We start from the raw sequence: 20,095 nt of genomic DNA on the forward strand, positions 1-20,095 counted from the left end.
TTTATTTATTTGTTTGTTTGTTTATTTGTTCATTTATTTATCAAACCTTTTTTTCAGAATGGAGGTAAAAGGATATGTACAAATACTTAGTCTTATAAAACTTTTAAGATGTGGCGCATAGCCTTCAAACTTGGCTTTACTACCAAATTACAGTACATTTTACTATACTTCTACAATCTCTCTCATTGTTTCTGCATGCTATGCACAGTTCTAGCGCTGAATTAATTAGGTATAAAATATGAATTTAGTTTTCATTTCTGAAAAGATTTAAAAATGAATTTCATTAAAAATTGTAACATTAAATGTTACATGAATATCTTAAAATACTGGAACAGTTCATTCATATCAATTTTCGCTTGACATTGATTTTATTAACTTTGCCATGAAATGTAATTTCTGCACAGGATTACATTCCAGTCCCAGTCCCATATCCATTTATTTTGTAATAAAGTAAATCTATATATTCTCTTTTTCAATTTGTGAAATAGTAAAATTATTTCATCAACTTTTCTATCGTGATTTTTGGTTTTGGAAATACCCCCCCCCCCAATACCGTTTAGAATAAACTACAGAAATTTTATGACACATACAACAATCATATGAAATACTTTAGGTCTGATAGCTGTCACTATCATCCTGTTCATCAGAATCACTGTGGTGATGGTGGTGACAAGAAGTACTTTTACTGGCTGATAGAGAAAATGCAGTTGGGGAAATGGGTCTGGATTCTGGAATATGTTCCCTTCTGTATTTCTCAATGTATGGTTCAGCTACTTCCCAAACCTAGATATAAAAAAATTAAAAAGGGAGTTAGAAGAAAAGGCAAATATAGGAACATATGTCAAAATAACTAATAAACAGGAGACATGCTAAAATTAGGAACAGGCAACTAATGCCCTATAAGTCTTTTGGCAAACAGATATTTGCTACTGGATATAAAGCTAAGGCTTATGAGGTCTGAAGTTCAGACTACAATATTTAGAAGGCAAGCTTTTGAAATCATTTGTTTGTTTGTTTTTTGTTCATTTGTTCTGATTTTATTAATGTAACTGATTGAAGCCAGTTTGCTGACATCACTAATACAAGATCCTCCCAATTTTTTTCTTTTAAAAAAAATCCTCCCAATATTTTTCTTTTTTTATTCTGAAATTCTGTATCTCTGCTTACTACCTTGTTTAGTAACTAGGGAAGAAATACTTCCTTTTCTGCCCACATTTTACAGATTCTATTTTTGCAGTACCAAGTTTGAATATTTGTTTTTATCGGCTTGCTAATTATTTTCTCCAATTATTTCTCATTTGGTTTTGCTTGTTTCTGACATTAGTTGACCTGGAAACTTCTGACAATGGAAAACCTAAGTATATTTGAAATAAATATGCAATTATCTTTTCACAGTAGTAGCTATAACCCTGATTCAACCTTGCTTCTACTGACTGGGAATTCTGAGAGTTATAGTCCTAACACATCTGAAGAGTATCATTAAGTATTGAACATTTCATTGTTAACTTTTAAAATATTTTTCATATTTATTTATTCATGTAATTTATTTGACTTCTATGCTGCCCAATCCCTCGGGACTTAGGGTGGCTTACAACAATAATAATACAATACAATATTAAAAAGTCAAAAATTAAATAGTAAAAAACAGTAAATACTAAATCTAGTAAGGAATGATGAGCAATTGCTAGGAATACAAAATTATATGCACTGGTGTATATGCATAGCAACTACTTACCTTCTGATCTACAAGCAATCGCTGAGTTGCTTCGATATCTGGGGACATAAAACGATCTTTCATCCAAGGCCTGAAAAAAGTCAAATAAATATCCTAAATTTAGTCCTGCTAGTAAGATTCTGTTAATATTTGGCCGATGTTCCCAAAAGCTATAACCCATGGGAATAATTGTTTGATATACCTGACAACAGACCGCACAAGGTCATAGACTTTCTCCAATGGGGTTGTAGTCCTGAGGGGGCGTAGAAACTCAATGCCCTGACAGGCTGCAAGCAGTTCTATAGCCAGCACTAGTGAATACAAGCAATAGAAAAATGCTTGGTTAGGTCAATATTTGGACTCACAGACTCCAGGATGTGACTGAGAGTGGAGTTCTGAAGGAAATATGCACATGTTTTGTCATTTGCCAATACGTGCAAGAGGTTGATCTGTAGGTCAAGGAGAAAGTAAAAGTCAAATTTGGACAGTATATTTATTAGGCCAATTCAAATTAACATGCATGAACAAACATTAGGTAAAACTATAAACAACAAAGGCAAGCGCCATAGTCGTAATATTGGTAAATGATGTGCTCATCTTTATGCTGATCATAAACCACATACAATGATTTAATAATATCCAATACCATTAAGAATGCATCTGTACCAAGCTATTCATAATATAGAAATGGCAAAAAAAGATACCTACAGATGATGATGATTATTATCATTATCATTAATATTAATGATGATGATGATGATGATGATAATAATAATAATAATAATAATAATAATAATAATAATCATCATCATCATCATCTGTAGGTATCTTTTTTTGCCATTTCTATATTATGAATAGCTTGGTACAGATGCATCCTTAATGGTATTGGATATTATTAAATCATTGTATGTGGTTTATGACCAGCATAAAGATAAGCACATCATTTACCAATATTATGACTATGGCGCTTGCCTTTGTTGTTTATAGTTTTACCTAATACCCAATTAATAATAATAATAATAATAATAATAATAATAATAATAATAATAATGAATTTTTTTTTAAAAGGGTAGGTCAACTTTTTCACTTGAGCTTAGCCTCTAATGAAGTATACTATGACAACCTATGCAAGATCAGTAAAAATAAAAACATATTTTTGATTTGATATATTTCTCAATCTTAAACCTTATACATTAGTGCTGGAGCACCAATTATAAAGATGAGACAAGGCCAGCTCCGCTGGTATGGACATGTCTTGAGAGCAGCATCTTTCACCATTGCCAAAACTGCTTACCAAATAGAAGTCAACCTTGCAGGTGTCCAAAATAGGGATGGCAAGACACCATCAACAAAGACATGCAAGCTTCAGGCCTACGCTCTGGAAAAGCAGCTGACTGAACAAAGTGGCGTTCAATGATCCGAAAAGCATACCCTGAACTTGTGGGAATAGGCTAGGAAGAAGAAGAAGAAGCTGTCTGAAGGAGCCTAAATATGCCTATCAGAATAGCTCTATATTTTAAAAAGTCTTGCTGTGTCACATACTGTAGCTGCTAAGTTCTCCCATCTCTCCTCAAGCTCATTAGAAATGTTAAAGAATTTAGCCACAGATGTTTCTGGAAACAAAGGCTAATTTTTAATTTCAGCAGATTCATGGCAAAATGGATGCCAGCGTGAACAAAGTCTCACTGATATTCATGCTTCCAAGCCTGACTCACTGTTGAAAATGTTTGAAGTTATCAGGAATCTTTGCTTTTCTTAGCTTTGTAGCACACAGTTCACAGTCATAGCAGCCATGGGTTCACCTGAGGGACTGAATCTCTTTGTAGTATTTCCTGAAGCAGCTGTAAAAAGAGCCTGCTGTAAATATGTGGGACTGTGATAGGCAGGTCTTGGACCTGTGTGTGTACATATATATCAGTAATGGGTTTAAAATCTTTTACTACTGGTGCACGTTTCTGTCCCAGGCAGGTAGGCAAAGCCTCCCACCGCCATCGCTATCAGTTCTTACAACCAGGCCGAACCGGAGCAACCCACCACTGATATACATGTTAGTTATACATTTAACAATTAATCAGAAAAAAGAATTAGAAGAGAAAAATTACAAACTACTGTACTAAGAAGATCAAATATTTAGGAATTTGGTGAACGCCAAGATGCTCCTCAATAAAAGATGATAATTATATAAAACTATTTCAACAAATAGAGAAAGATTTGGAAAATTGGAAGGCATAATTATCACTATTCAAAAGAATAGCAACTATCAAAATGAATATTTTACCTAAATTACTCTATTTATTCCAAGCAATTCCTATAAAATTAGATTAAAGGGTTTTAAAAAACAGATTTAAATAAAATAACTACATTTGTTTGGTAAGGTAAAAAGGTGCAGATAAAGCCATTTTCACTTCAGGAGAGCAGAAGTAGAGGTGGCTTTGGACTCCCGGCGAGGGAGTTCTATTATAAAGTAGCAATACTGGTATGAATTAGAGATTGGGTAAACTTAAAAAATAGAAGAATCCTAACACTAGAAGGACATGACCTGCAAAAGGATTGACATGTGTTCTTGTGGGATAAAGGGAAAAAACCACATTCACATTTCTATAGACACAAAATAAGATATTTGTTGATAGAAAATTTGGGAAAACTTTAGGAACAAACATTACATGAAGATTCCAGGATGGTTCTCCACCATGGAAGCAGTGATGGGCTCCTACGGGAACAGTCAGGAACACAGTTCCGGCAGCAAAATTTTGAGCTCCACCCAAGAGCACCCAATTTGCACTGAAAGATGTTGAAACAAACTGCATAAGCCACGCCCACAGTGTGGTAGTAAAAAGTTTAGCCCATCACTGCATGGAAGCAATGATTTACCCCAATACATTGGAAATTGCTAGAACATATAGATACAAGGAAATTCTGGATTCCCAGGGAAAACTTAAAGATAATCAAGAGCTAAAAGAACAAGGAATATATATTGATTGGTGGCCATATTTACAAGTACAATCCAGATACAATCCAGAACTTGAAACAATTATACAAACTTTTGGTAGGTCCAGAAGGAAAATTAATATCTAAAATAAACCCATGATTGCCTGGGCTAAGAATTTTGGATACAATATAGAACTGGAAGATTGGGGGAAAAATTGGAACAAAAATTACAGAATTACTAAATCCGTGGCCTATAGGTAAAATCACCCACTACATTGGCTAAGATGTACTCAAATTTAAACCCCAAATGCTGAAAATGCAAACAGGGACAAGATACCTTCTTTTATTCATGGTGGTTATGCCCTGAAGTTAAAAGGTATTGCAATAATTTACAAGATTGATTGCAAGACATAATCAAATGTCAAATAGAATTTAAACACAAACTTTTCTTCATAAAGATAGGGCAAAGTACAACAGAAAAGTAAAGTACTCGATGCTACATATAATAACGGCTGCAAGGATTGCCTTTGCGCAATACTGGAAAAAAGATGGTAGCCCACCAGAGGATCTAGTGATTCAAAAAACATTTGAATGTGCAGAGATGGATAAACTCACATTAGAATTAAAGGATAAAGATGATTCAGAATACTATGCAGTATGGGAGGTTTGGTACGAATGGATAGACAATAGACATAGGAATTAAAAATGAGTTAGATTGTAAATAGAAGGTATTTAATGTACTTATTATTGATTTCAATTGTGTTCTGCCGGGCTCAATGGCACGAGCCCCCAATTAAGTGCAAAGGTATGAATTCAGACATGCACACTTGAAAAGTCAAGAACACGGTTTATATCAGAAATAAAAGAAAAGCAAAACACCCTTTTTGCAGTCAAAGGGCACACTTTCAAAACAACAGACTTGAAGGCAGTGAAAAGCAATAAACAAACACAAAGCAATTAGCAAGCAGCTGTGAAAACGTCACAGCTACCCTTCTTCAACCATTGGCAACTCACACACTTGACTATGGTTTAGTTTCAAAGTCCTGGGGTCGATGCAAAGAGAGTCCTTGAGACGAAAGCCACTTCCTCTTTCTCCGAACAGATAATCTTCCACACTCAGAGGCCGGCACACTGCCCATTTAACAGCAGCCCTAATTAGTTGAACCACACCCAACCACAGGTGAACCCTCTTATCTCTTGTAATACCTATGTAGCTGCTCTTTTCTAGTGATTGCCCTGCGCCTGCATACCTCAATGAATGTCTCTTCATCCGATCCCAGTGAGGATAATGATGATGAACTACCCCGTAATGGGCTGTCTGCCAGGCCCCCCTCTGAGGATCCCAGTTCACATTCACTTCCTGTGTCAGACGCTTCGCTGTCAGCAGCAGACGGCAGTAACACTGGCCTCTGACACTGCGAAGATTCACCCACATCCACCCCCACAGTCCTTGGGGCAGGAGCTGACCCAGAGCCAACCACAACAAATTGTATCTACAATGTCACAGACTTGTTAATTATATGATAGAGCTGTGCAAAGAAAGATGGTGTAATAAAAATAAATTTTAAAAAATAGGAATCAAAGTGATTCACCCATTCCTATCTCTAATGATGCCACTGATTATCTCGGAATCCTGCTTTTGTTCAGCCTCATAGGAATCTAACACACAAATGTACCTCATTTAGCCTTTCTATGATGCCCTGTCCCTTCCTAAGAGGTTGCTACTTAGCTTTACCTTGTTCCACATGTTCAATGACTTTCAGCGCTTTTCTTGCAGCCCATCCTCCCATGGATACATGGTCCTCTGTGGCAGCACTGGTTGAAAGAGAGTCCACAGAAGAAGGGTGGCACAAAGCTTTGTTCTCTGAAACTAAAAAGCCAGAAGAAATAAAAAGCAAATAATAATGGAAATAACATCCCATTGTAAAGAACAGTCAGACATGAAAGATCTTTGTAATGATAGTACTCTTCCTGTCAACGACTACTTCAGCTTCAACCACAACAATAAACGAGCACGCAATACATACAAACTCAAAGTAAACCGCTCCAAACATGACTGTAGAAAATACTTTAGTATCCAAGTAGTTAATGCCTGGTACTCACTACCTAAACATAGAAAAATAGAAGATTGACGGCAGAAAAAGACCTCATGGTCCATCTAGTCTGCTCTGATACTATTTCTTGTATTTTATCTTAGGATGGATATATGTTTATCCCAGGCGTGTTTAAATTCACTGTGTTCACTTTAAATTCACTAAATTCACTTTAAACTAACTCTATAGTTTCGTCACCAAATCCCCAAAACCTTACCCTTAGACTGTTGACCTCTCCTGATTCCTAAAAGGCCAGTAAGGGGCGTGCATAAGTGCATCAGTGTGCCTACCATCCCTGTCCTAATGTTTCCCTCTTATTAGTACCCACATCATGCATATAAACAGTGTTATATCTTTGTATACTACCAATAGGTGCTTGAATGAATGAATGAATGAATAAATAAATAAATAAATATTGTCTCTGAAACTTTGGACACTGGTAAAATTCTACATTTTAATGTATCCTAAAGTGAACAGAAGCCAATACTAAGTAAAAATACTAAATGGTTTCTAAATGTTTCCCATAGCTACTTAAAATCTTTCTATTTCTGCTTTCAGAATGCTTTAATTCTTCTTCTCTCAGAACTCTTCTAGCTTAGAGATATTGCCAGATCTCCCTGCATGCACTATATACTTGAATTCTCCATACAGATTTCAATAATGTTCACTGAGTGTATTATTTCAACTACCTACTCAATATTTCCTATGCTCACAAAGGCTGAAATGAAGACACAGTGCTATAATATTCTGCATATATATCTAGGAATAAGAATAGAATAGAATAGAATAGAATAGAATAGAATTTTATTGCCCAAGTGTGATTGGACACACAAGGAATTTGTCTTGGTGCATATGCTCTCACCATACATAAAAGCAAAATATAGATTTGTCAAGAATCATGTGGTACAACATCTAATGATTGTTAGTGTGTTTTCATGGAGTGAATGGTAATGAATGTTTTTAATAATATTAGAACTTTTAGCATTTTAAATTATGTTAATTGGATCTAGATGTATTGTTCTGTTTTCTTTAATATGTTGTGAGCTGCCCCAAGTCCTCGGAGAGGAGCGGCATACAAATCGAATAAATAAATAAACCACCTATGATAAAACAGAGAGGATGCACTGTTACCAATACTCCCAATTTCAGGTGAGAAGTTCATATCTTCCCAAGTCCTCAAATGCCTGTGAACCTAAGTACTCACCCAAGGCAGCTGCTGTGCAATGTGCAATCATAAAGCCAGAATTTAGGCCTCCTTCTGTAACCAAAAATGGTGGTAATTCACTGAGTGATGGGTTACAGAGACGTTCAATTCTCCTTTCACTAATTGCAGCAAGTTCATGGACACCAATTGCAAGGTAGTCTAAAGCCTGCAAGTTAAATAGTTTTAGATAGGAATTGTATGCCTCTTCCCACCCACTCCAATTCCAATACAGTGGTACCTCTACTTAAGAATGCCTCTACTTAAGAACTTTTCTAGATAAGAACCGGGTGTTCAATTTTTTTTTTGCCTCCTCTTAAGAACCATATTCTACCTAAGAACCTGAGCCTGGAAAAATTTCCCAGGAAATTTGAGAATGGCACAAAGATCTGGCCAGTTTCCTGCCACTCCCCCTTTAATCCCGGCTATCTTGGGCTTTTCTGGGCTGCCAGAGGAGCCTTTCGGTGGTGCTTAAGGAGGCTTTGGCAGTCCAGAGTGAACAAAGCATTTTCCTTTCTCCCTTCGCTCTGGGCAGCGACTGTCCTCCTCCTCTTCCTCCTCCTCCTCCCACCCAAATTCCGAGCTTTTATTTCTTTCCTAATGGGTTTGCATGCATTATTTGCTTTTACATTGATTCCTGTGGGAAAAATTGCTTCTATTTACAAACTTTTCTACTTAAGAATCTGGTCACAGAATGAATTAAGTTCTTAAGTAGAGGTACCACTGTATTAATAAATACATGTTACAGAAAGAAATTTTAGACACCTACCTTGGCTGGATATTCACCATGGAAATTTCCTCCAGAAATTGTCTCCTTCCGGTCAGCAAAAACCATCTTTACCAAAAAAATTAAGAATTAACATGACAAATTTAAAAATAACTAACACCTTTGATCAGCTTAAACTCCACATTTTAATGTATTGATTTGTTTACTTATTTCATGATACAGGTGGGACTTAGCAAATCATTTTTAAAGTGATTTGAGTGGGAGACTAAGTGATGGGGTACCAAAATTTTTACTACCACACTGTGGGTGTGGCTTATGCAAGACCCTCTGCATTTTCTTTCAACATCTTTCAGTGCAAATTGGGTGCTCTGGGGTGGAGCTCCGAATTTTGCTGCTGGAACTGTGTTCCTGACTGTTCCCGTAGGAGTTGAAGATTGGTTGCTAAATATAGTAAGAGAGTTATAATAATGGAACTAAAAATGAAGGAGCATAAATGGAATATTTAGTAAATGGTTCAGTTCTGAGCAAGTCAGATCAGGATACATGATGTTACCTTAAATGTTTCGTGTATTACTATTAATGTAGGAAGACAGTGCATGCTATGTAGCTTCTTGTTAGGAATAACCTGTCTGTCTGTCTGTCTGTCTGTCTGTCTGTCTGTCTGTCTGTCTGTCTGTCTGTCTGTCTGTCTGTCTATCTATCTATCTATCTATCTATCTATCACCTATCACCTATCTAATCTCATCTCATCTCATCTCATCTCACCCAACCCAAACCAACCCAAACTTCTATCATTTTATCTGTCTCACAATCCAAGTTCACTTCTTGTAATAGAATTCTTAAAAGGGGGGAAATATTTTAAAAAGAAATAAGGATACAGGATTGTCTGTTGCACTATTGATCTCTGTGGTAATTATGTTCTTTACAAAGGCAATTGTGTCATTCACAACACCATGAACCTACAAGAAAAAGATAGATTTAGTTATTTTTTGGTAAACTCTTATGGTAAACCCTTTCCATCTTTATTGATCAAACACAACGTTAGTTTCATAATAATGCCTGAGATTGTTTAGACAATAGAAAGTATGCAACTTATATTTATAGCATACTTTACATGATTTAAGTCAGATTGATGTTTGGTTGGATCACAAGTGTGGGTGGAACATATGGAGTTAAGGAAAAGTATATATTGTATTAACTCAATAAATAATAAACAAAGCCTGCAAAATATACCTGTGCACATTTCCTATTCAATGTCCTACATGTGTTTAATAAATTTAACTATAATTATAGTGCATGCAGCAATGCTTAATTTGTTGTAAATGTAGTAAATGCACAGGTGACAAATTTACACTATTGTTAAATTATTGTCTAGAATTATTCACCAATCGTTGAATTTTTATTCTTTGAAATAGGAGTTCCATATAGATTCTTCTTCTGTAAGAAATATAATTTCTGATGGGAAAACAATATCCAATCAGAATCACCTTTGAAGTTTAGACTAGATACTGTAACTTGTTCAGACTGTGAATTTTTTTGAGGCTCACATGCTGAAGTAAATCTCTTTTGAGTAAAGATTGAGTGAAATTTTCCTGAGAACAATTTGAAAATGATCTCCTGCTGTCTTCTTCATCAAAGAAGTCATTTTCTGAAATTAGCCTGCAGCCCTGGGATTTCCTGTTGATTTCCAATCCACGTGTTTGCCTACTTACCATAATTTTTCTGACTTCAATCAAAATTGAGTGGATGCTGCCACTTAGCTAGATGCAGGTGGCACTACATATTTACAAGTGCCATTCTTAAGTACAATTTTCGAAGTTAATATTTTTTTTGTTAATGTCATCAGTTTTATTTGTGAATTGCACTTGCTTATAAAACTAACCTTGGTTAACTTGGAAAGTATAATAAGATCCTGACTACATACTGTATATAGGAAGTAATTTCTGAAGCTTTACCTGAGGGCAACAACGTAATGTGTATGCATCTTGCACTCTATCACAAAATCTATGTGATTCTATAAAAGAAACAAAGCAAATAATGTTTGTTTTAGAAGAACTGCATTCTTGTGAAATCTTCACAATGCTGTATTAAAATACAGGATTTTCATTGAAATATTTTGTAAATGAGTTATGTGGCAGCTGTTTTCATTTCTGTAGCCCTGGATTCACATAGCAATACTTACAAATATACTGCTCAAAAAAATAAAGGGAACACTCAACACATCCTAGATCTGAATCAATCAAATATTCTCACTGAATATTTCATTTGCACAACTATTCCATTTCCACAATAGCATGTGAAATTGATTGTCAATCAGTGTTGCTTCCTAAGTGGACAGTTTGATTTCACAGAAGTTTGAATTACTTGGAGTTACATTCTGTTGTTTAAGTGTTTCCTTTAATTTTTGAGCAGTGTATATTAAATTTTAGTGCCAGTAATATTTTATTATTTTACAATGAAATATGTATGTCATTTGTTTACAGGTACATTCTACATTCAAACTTATTTTATGCTGTAACATGTTTAATGAATTCTAAATACAGTAGTATCTCGTGATACGAACCCCTCGTCATACGAACTTTTCGAGATACGAACCCGGGGTTTAAGATTTCTTTGTCTCATCTTACAAACCCTTTCCATCTTACAAACCTGAGCCCAGGTCCATGGGCTCTCTTACTGTGTGTGCGCTTTCTCACTGCCGCAAGGATTCCCCTGCCTTGTTACTGCCAGCGCTGGGATATCTCATTCTCTTCCCACCCCTGCTGGGAATTCCCCACCGGGATTCCCCATCTCCCAACTGCCAGCTGAAGCACCTGGGATTTTCCCTTGGCTTTCCAGCGGCTAGTTGAAATACCCCCCTTCCTCCTCCTCCTTCCTGGCAAAGCACTTGGGGGGAATGTCAGGCTCCGGGTCCAGAGTCGCTGCTCCTGCCCCCCCCAAGCCAAATCAGCAACTCTTGGCTTCCAAAAGCCCGAAGCCAGGATGCCTCCCCCCACCCCTCCCACCCAGCACTGGCTTTCTAACCCGGCAAAGAGGAACCTGCCTCCTGGGGACACGAAAGGTTTGGGAGGGGGGGAGTGGCCCCTGGGTCCAGAGTCACTCCCCCTGCCCCCCCAAGCCAAATCTGCTCTGGGATCCCTTCTCCGTTCCTGGATATATGGGTGGATGGGTGTATGTGTGTGCGGATGGATGGATGGATGGATGATTGATTATCTATCTATCATCTACTGTATCTATCTATCCATCCACCCACCCACCCATCCATCCATCCATCCATCCATCCATCCATCATCCTTCTATCCGACCTTGGCTGTCCTAGAAACATAAAGCAAGGTGGGGGTGGGATAAGAAGTGCAAGTCGGCTGTCCCAGAAACATAAGGAATGGGTATGTGTGGAGGAAGGGATGTGAGTGGGGTGGGGAGGGGGGCAACTAGAGAGGGAAGTGACAGGGGAGTTTCTCCCCTCTGGAGGGCCAGGGTGTATGGGGTGCATGCTCCTCCTTACCATCTCAGAGTCCCTTTTTTTTCAAGCCTTAAAGTTTTGGATTTGTTTCATTCACCTCACTTCACCTCACCTTCTTCCGGCAGCGACTCTACTCATCCTCTTCTTCCACCTTCTCCTCCTCCTCCCACCAAAATTTCTGAGCTTTTATTTCTTCCCTAATGTGGAAGCAAGAGGGGCAGTGGTGGCAGGGGGACGAAGAAGTGGCGAGTGGGGAAAGTGGCAGAAGAGTCCCAGTAGAGATAAGAATGAAAAAATACAGTTCAGTTCAGTACACAACGTTAACAAAAACTTAATTTATTAACTTTTAAGTAACTAAGTTTAGTTAAGTCAGACCTGACAACTTGCTGGAGGACTAGGTGCTTGAGCTTGTTGGAGGACTAAGTGCTTGAGAGGTTGGATTATCCTCACTTTCATCAAGCCTACATCTTTTTTCTTGTAGGGAGCCTTTAACAAAAAACCTATCGAGAGTAGTTTGTTTACTTCTCCCCCTCAAAATCTTTCTAAAGTGCATAAGGCAGGTGTCATTGAAAAGGTCTGCTGCACGAACTGTTGCAATTTTTCCGGATATTTCATTTCAACAAAGCTGCGCAACTTCTCCCACATCGACAGCATTTCTTTAATATCCCTTGTGGGTATTTCCTCCTCCTCCTCAGCTGTTTCTTCCTCCAAAGCTTTCAAAACCTCCAACTGCTGCTGCTGCTGTAGCTCCTTCAATTCCTCTGTTGTCAGCTCCTCACTATGTCCCTCTGCGAGGACCTCGGTGTCATCTTCATTAACCTCCAGGCCCATGGATTTTCCCAGGGACACAATTTCTTCAATGATGATGGGTTCAGCCTCCTCCAACCTCTCGGACATTCTGTTGGACACTGATCCAGGCCACAGTTGTTTCCAGGCAGAGGTCAGGGTCCTCCTGGAAACCTCCTGCCAGGAGGTTTCAATGAGACTGATGCAGATGGCAATGTTGTAATGGTCCTTCCAGAACTCTCGAAGGGTGAGGTTGGTGCTTTCCGTCACCTTGAAGCACCTTTTGAATAGATGCTTCGTGTATATTTTTAAAAAAAACTTGCAATCACCTGCTGGTCCATGGGCTGGAGGAAAGGCGTGGTGTTGGGTGGCAAGAAAAGCACATGTACAAAATTGAATTCCTCGAGAATGTCCTCTACGAGGTTTGGTGGATGGGCGGGAGCGTTGTCCAAGAGAAGAAGGGCCTTGAGGGGCAAGTCATTGTCCTGCAGAAACGTCTTGACAGTGGGGCCAAACACCAGGTTGACCCACTGCACAAAAATATTCCTGGTGACCCAGGCCTTTGAGTTTGACCACCACAGCACCGGAAGGGTTTCCTTGGTCAACCTGTGTGCCTTAAATGCTCGAGGGGTTTCAGAGTGGTAGACAAGGAGAGGCTTCACCTTACAGTCCCCACTGGCATTGGCGCATAAGGCAAGGGTCAGCCTATCCTTCATAGGCTTGTGCCCAGGCATCTTCCTCTCCTCTGCTGTGATGAAGGTCCTCCTTGGCATTTTTTTCCAGAAGAAGCCTGTTTCATCACAGTTGAAAATTTGCTGCAAGACGTAGCCTTCTGCATAAATGAGTTCTGCAAATGTCACTACAAATTCTTTTGCAGCTTTAGCATCTGAACTCGCAGCCTCACCAGGCCTCACAACAGAGTGGATGCCAGTCCTCATCTTAAATCTTTCAAACCAGCCCCAACTTGCCTTGAAAGACCCTTCATCTTCTGATGTCCCAGGCATATCCTTCACCAAATCTTCATATATGACTAGAGCCTTTTCTCTAATCATTCCCTCACTCACCGAATCTCCTGCAAGCTGTTTATCTTGCAGCCATATCAGCAGGAGCTTCTCCATCTCATCGTTAACATCAGAACGAAGATGAGACATTACTGACACTCCGTTGGCTGGTTTTGAAGCCATCAGAACCTCCTTCTGCTTCAAAATGGTGGCAATTGTGCTTTTGTTCTGGCCATATTCCTTTGCCAGGTCCACCACACGCATGCCTTCCCCATACTTCTTGATTATTTCAAGCTTCATTTCTATACTCATTGCTTCCTTCTTCTGTTTACCCTCACTGCTTTTTACAGGAATCTTTTTAGGAGACATGGCTGAGATTGCTTTGGATGGTTTTTTTAAACAGTTCTAACACAAACAACAAACTCAGGGACCACAGGAAAATTCTGGACACAGAATGAGAAAATAAACTGACCAGCTCAGAGAAAGTCACCTGACCTACTCACAGAAGGTCACTGGGGGCCTGGTTGCTAGGAAGAAAATTGGGTGGGAGGAGGAGGAGGTGGAAAAATACTGTAGGAGGGCAATCAATGCTAAAACTTTAAGGCTTAAAAATAAAAGAGAGCGAATCAGAGGTGGGGAGGAGGAGCAGACCCCTCCCATACAGCCAGCTTTCAAGAGGGGAGAACCTCCCCCATGGCTTGGAACTGGATGGGTGGGCATTGGATTTGGTATTGTGTACTGTACTGTTTTTTATTAATGTTGTGAGCCGCCCCGAGTTTGCGGAGAGGGGTGGCATATAAATCCAATAAACCTAAACCTAAACCTTCCCTCTCTCTCTCTGCCTCCCTCCCCACCCCGCTGTCTTTTCTTCTTATACACCCCCCTTTCCTTCTGTTTCTAGGGCCGCCCACCCCCCAACCTTTCATTAGAAGAGACCCACATCTGCAATCACCTGCGAGTGGTGTTGGTGGTTTGTGAGGCATTTGTGATTATGTACTGTATAAGTTACGGGAGAGCAGGCGGGCTCCATTCAAGGCAGCTGGGAACGGAGAAGGGATCCCGGCTTTGGGCTTCCTGAGCAGAGGCTCAGAGAAGCCCAGAGCTGCTGATTCGGCTGGGGGGGGGGCAGGGGGAGCGACTCCGGACCCAGGGGCCGCCCCCCTCCCTCCCTCCAAGCCTTTCGTGTCCCCAGGAGGCAGGTTCCTCTTTGCCGGGATAGAAAGCCGGCGCTGGGTGAGAGGGGCGGGGGGAGGCGTCCTGGCTTCAGGCTTTAAGAAGCCCAGAGCTGCTGTTTCGACTTAGGGGGGGCAGGGGGAGCGGTTCCCGACCCAGAGGCCACCCCCCTTCCCTCCCAAGCCTTTCGTGTCCCTAGGAGGCAGGTTCCTCTTTGTCGGGATCGATTCAAGCTGGCGCTGGGTGGGAGGGGCGGGGAGAGGCGTCCTGGCTTTGGGCTTTAAGAAGCCCAGAGCTGCTGTTTCGGCTTGGGGGAGGCAGGGGGAGCGAATCTGGACCCAGGGGCCTGCCCCCCCTACGCTTTGTCGAGGAAAACTCAGATTCAAAACCGAAGACCCAGCGGTGTCCGAAGACGTCTCCATGGTCACATGGCCGGCATGACTAAGTGCCAAAGGTGCACAGAACACTGTTACCTTCCCACCAAAGGTGGTCCCTATTTTTTTACTTGCATTTTTACACACTTTTGAACTGCTAGGTTGGCAGAAGCTGGGATAAGTAATGGGAGCTCACTCCATTACGCGGCACTAGGGATTCAGACCGCCAATGATTACTCACCTGCTATTTCAGAAGGATGGTGATCAGAGTCTAAAAGGGACCTGAATCGAAAAGCTACCTCAATCTGCCCTGGATGTGGTCGCAGTGCATGAATATCTGATTTAAAGGAAGGATAAAGAGATAAAATATTTTCAGAAAATAAATGAAAGAGGATTGAAATTTGATCAAATTGACTTATGGGCACCTTGGAAAATTGAGAAAAACATGGAAATTATGGGGAAAACGTCGCTATTCTAGGTCTCACAGGGCTTTTCTCAGGATTCTGTGGCATTTCTTTCTTTGTTTAACAACCCATGGATTCATTTAATGACTGAATGGGGAGAGCAGGGATGGAGTGGTCATAAGGCAATCCCTTAATGACCGTCATGTCTTCTGGCCATAATGGGTAGCATCAGTATAGCAAGAATGTCAGTGGACTAAGTTATGACTTATATTAAAAAAAAGATATTTAGAATTTTTGGAGACATCATAAGTGTAATGCATCTTTAAAACACATGGTTTACAATGCCCCGTACTTACCATGTTTTAGGAGAAAGTAATGGGTTATATTAACATGATTGTATGACAAAAGCTAAACTCAGAGGATAATCAATGAGATCTAAAGCTGATAGTGCAAATGAATTCTCTCTGCCCTTAGATAAAACACAGAAAATAGTACAAGGGCAGACTAGATGGACCAATGATGTCTTTTTCTGCCATCAATCTTCTATGTTTCTTACTGCTGCAACATTGTAAATATAAATGTATGGCCTCTTCTACTCAATGGATTGAAGACTTCATTATATTTGCTACATATAAACTGACAAACATAAAGTTTAATTGGGCAAATAAATATCAGATTCCTTTATACACAATACAGTAGGTTAAGAAATAGTCATATAAATGTATCAGGAATATATATACAGTGATACCTTGTCTTACAAACTTAATTGGTTCTGGGACGAGGTTCTTAAGGTGAAAAGTTGGTAAGATGAAACAATGTTTCCCATAGGAACCAATGGAAAAGCGATTAATGCGTGCAAGCCCAAAATTCACCCCTTTTGCCAGCCGAAGCGCCCGTTTTTGTGCTGCTGGGATTCCCCTGAGGCTCCCCTCCATGGGAAACCCCACCTCCGGACTTCCGTGTTTTTGCAATGCTGCAGGGGAATCCCAGCAGGGGTATCCCAGCAGTGCAAAAACAGGTGCTTCGCTGGCAACGGAAGTCCGGAGGCGGGGCATCCCAGCGGCGGCAGTGGGTTTGTAAGGTGAAAATAGTTTGTAAGAAGAGGCAAAAAAATCTTAAACCCCGGGTTTGTATCTCTAAACTTTTGTATGACGAGGCGTTTGTAAGATGAGGTATCACTGTATATAAATATATATACATTTTGAATAATATTTGCATTATACATACACACACATACACACACACACACACTTATATATAGCGCGTATGTGATTTTTTTTGTCGAGTCATCCATACTAGTCTCCTTTTTCATTATCAGCAAAAATAGGTTACACACACACACACACGTAACATAATAGCAACCTGTATCAAAGGCTTTTGTGGTTCCCTTGAGAACCTCCAGTGTGAGGGCAGCCACAATGTCAGCTTGTCTAGCAATCGCATTGGCCCTTTCAACTGCTTCACATCCCAGAGAAGTTATCATTTGTGTTCCATTGATAAGAGCTAGACCCTTCAAAAACAAACAAACACTAAGGGTAATATTCAGTGAATCTTTCTGTTCAAAGACATGTGTATAGATAGATGGGGAATCTTGAGAGTAAAACGAGGGTTTGTGCATGCCCTTCCTATATTTTCCTGGCTCAAACAACACAAAATGTTTCCTCTTGTGCTTCAGCAAAAAGCAATCTCAGGAAACAGTCTGGGTGGGGAAAGAAGCTACTTCCTTCACTCCAACATTTGTTCAACTTGAAATTACTTTTCTGGCAGTCATATCTCATGGTTGGCTACAATTCTACAATCCTAGAAGTCCTGTCAGCTATAAAACTCCATGAAGACACGAAGCTTCAGTCTGAATCTTTTGAGTGTTTCACATATAATTAATTTAAGCTTTTCTGTGTCTATGCAGACAAGCAGTAAATATAAAGCACTCAAGTGTGTTCCATTCATCTATATAAGGAAAACTTTCACTATATAAAACAGAATTCAATTAATCCTGTGCTGAGTAGGGACCCGCATTCCAACCACAGCTTAATTAAGAATATGTAAAAGGAACTTATGTTGATCTTGGGCATAAGGAAGGTATGAATGAGCTATAAAGGGAGGAAAAGACTGTGTCCTAAAAAATAAGAAAAGTGGGAGAAAGAAACTGTTTCCCTATACGCAAGTCAATATTATCTATCTATCTATCTATCTATCTATCTATCTATCTATCTATCTATCTATCTATCTATCTATCTATCTATCTATCTATCTCCCTCCCTCCCTATCATCTACCAACCTACCTACCTACCTATCTATCCATCCATCCACATGCGTATACATATACATCCCCATAGCCACACCCACATATCCCACATCCTCTACTAATGTCATCAGAATATTAAAATCCCCATTGAAGATTAATACTCTGATGACGTTAGTAGAGGACTAATGAAAGCTTAGTAATTTTAGTAGTTTTTAATAAATTTTAAACATTCCAGAGATTGTAATGGCTGTTGCCTCTTCATTTATAAATACGTATACATACGTATGTATGTATGTATGTATGTATGTATGTGTGTGTGTGTGTATGCATGTATTTATAAATGAACAGGCAACAGCCATTACGATCTCTGGAACGTTTAAAATTATGATTTCTTAAAACTATTCAGTGCTGAATTTATGTATCTAAATCAGTGTTTCCCAACCTTGCCCACTTGAAGATATCCTTCAACTCCCAGAATTCCCCAGCCAGCGAATGCTGGCTTAGGAATTCTGGGAATTGAAGCCCAGATACCTTCAAGTGACCAAGGTTGAGAAACACTGATCTAAATAATAAATTATCTGCAATCGAAACTGTGGTATTGAGAAACAAACATGCATTTTATTACCTCCTTTGGCTTCAAAGTAATTGATTTGAGTCCATGAGCTTCCAGTACCTATAAAGCAGTACCAAGAATTCTTATTAAATGAGAAAAGCTTTTCAAATGAATTGAAGTTCTCTACTTCCAAATATTTTGAAGTACCTAGAAGCTGTACAGTCTAGAGCAAAAATGAGGAAATGGCCTTAACTTCACATTGAAGTTGAACTTTCAATTGAACTGTTGTTTTAAATTTCTAGATTTTTGTTTCCTTTTATTGGGCTTTTTTTTAACTGTATAACACTATTTAACACATTTGTACTGTACGAAATGGGAGGTTGCCCACACCAGGTTCAACATTTTTCTTCAAGCTGCCTTAATTTAGTGAACTGCTTCTCCTTAGGCCGTGGTTTTTAATTGTGTTCGCTTCAACACAAACACGCATGTTCCCAGGACCAGGAACCTTGAAATATTAATGTTTGCAGTTACACAGACACTTTTATTCATATTCAAGCAAGCTAGAGTACAGATAATCCTTGACGTAGGACATAATCAGAACCAGAATTTTGGTTTAATTGTTGTGCATATAAAGTAGTCATTCACCACATGGCTGGATCAATTTTGGACCATTTTATGGTAGTTAAGAGAATCATGCAGTTAAGTGAATTCATTCTGCTAAATGGACATTTTGTGCTGGAAACTGGCAGAAATCAGGAAAAAATGCAATTTGTTTGTTTGTTTTATTTGTATGCCGCCCAACTCCCTAAGAACTCATGGGATTACAGTCCCATGACTGTGCAATGGGTCAACCACTCATAAGTGTGAGCACATCCCCAAGTGCCTAAAATTCTATCATGTGACTACAGGGGGGGAAAAATATTTTACAACAGACCTTAAAGAATCCTTTCTGAACTTTGAATGGTTGTTAAAACACCAGTCATAAAGTGAGGACTACCTGTTAAATCCTTTATATTGTAGATATTACTCAGAACAGGCATTTTAATAATTTGGAAGAACCGGGCTGGCTTATGCAACGTCTCTTATATCTCACTTTATTAGACCCATAGTGGTGCAGTGGTTAGAGTGCATTACTGCAGGTTATCTGCTGATCACCAGCTGCCAGCAGTTTGGCAAGTTGAATCTCACCAGACTCAAGGTTGACTCATCCTTCCGAAATGGGTAAAATGCAGGGGTGGTTCCTCCCAGTTCGGACTGGTTTGCCTGAACCAGTAGCAACCTACTAGTGACATAACAATAACATCACCAAACCAGATTGATCAATTCCGATCTGTGGGCACTGCCATCTTTTTTTGAATTTTTTTTGAATATTTAAAAAAAAAATCTTCTCTGAGCATGCACAAAAACCGAGTTCTGGCACTGTGCATGCAATA

At 39.3% G+C, this 20,095-nt stretch overlaps 1 protein-coding gene across 2 annotated transcripts in view; it reads right to left on the reverse strand.

The window, feature by feature from the left end:
• HAL (histidine ammonia-lyase) overlaps nucleotides 1-20,095 on the reverse strand; it is a 29,574-nt gene continuing 9,479 nt past the window's right edge. For both annotated transcript variants that reach the window (XM_070755884.1, XM_070755885.1), the window contains exons 10-20: nucleotides 18,735-18,782; nucleotides 17,227-17,374; nucleotides 15,702-15,797; nucleotides 10,619-10,677; nucleotides 9,542-9,622; nucleotides 8,706-8,771; nucleotides 7,940-8,105; nucleotides 6,378-6,512; nucleotides 1,917-2,025; nucleotides 1,736-1,805; nucleotides 1-783 (exon numbers count right to left, since the gene is read on the reverse strand). In XM_070755884.1, the coding sequence (XP_070611985.1) occupies nucleotides 610-783; nucleotides 1,736-1,805; nucleotides 1,917-2,025; nucleotides 6,378-6,512; nucleotides 7,940-8,105; nucleotides 8,706-8,771; nucleotides 9,542-9,622; nucleotides 10,619-10,677; nucleotides 15,702-15,797; nucleotides 17,227-17,374; nucleotides 18,735-18,782 (1,152 nt within the window). In that variant the 3' untranslated portion in view covers nucleotides 1-609. The remainder of the gene's footprint in view (nucleotides 784-1,735; nucleotides 1,806-1,916; nucleotides 2,026-6,377; nucleotides 6,513-7,939; nucleotides 8,106-8,705; nucleotides 8,772-9,541; nucleotides 9,623-10,618; nucleotides 10,678-15,701; nucleotides 15,798-17,226; nucleotides 17,375-18,734; nucleotides 18,783-20,095) is intronic.

The sequence above is a fragment of the Erythrolamprus reginae genome, chromosome 6 (assembly GCF_031021105.1).
Source record: "Erythrolamprus reginae isolate rEryReg1 chromosome 6, rEryReg1.hap1, whole genome shotgun sequence".
Classification (NCBI taxonomy): domain Eukaryota; kingdom Metazoa; phylum Chordata; class Lepidosauria; order Squamata; family Dipsadidae; genus Erythrolamprus; species Erythrolamprus reginae.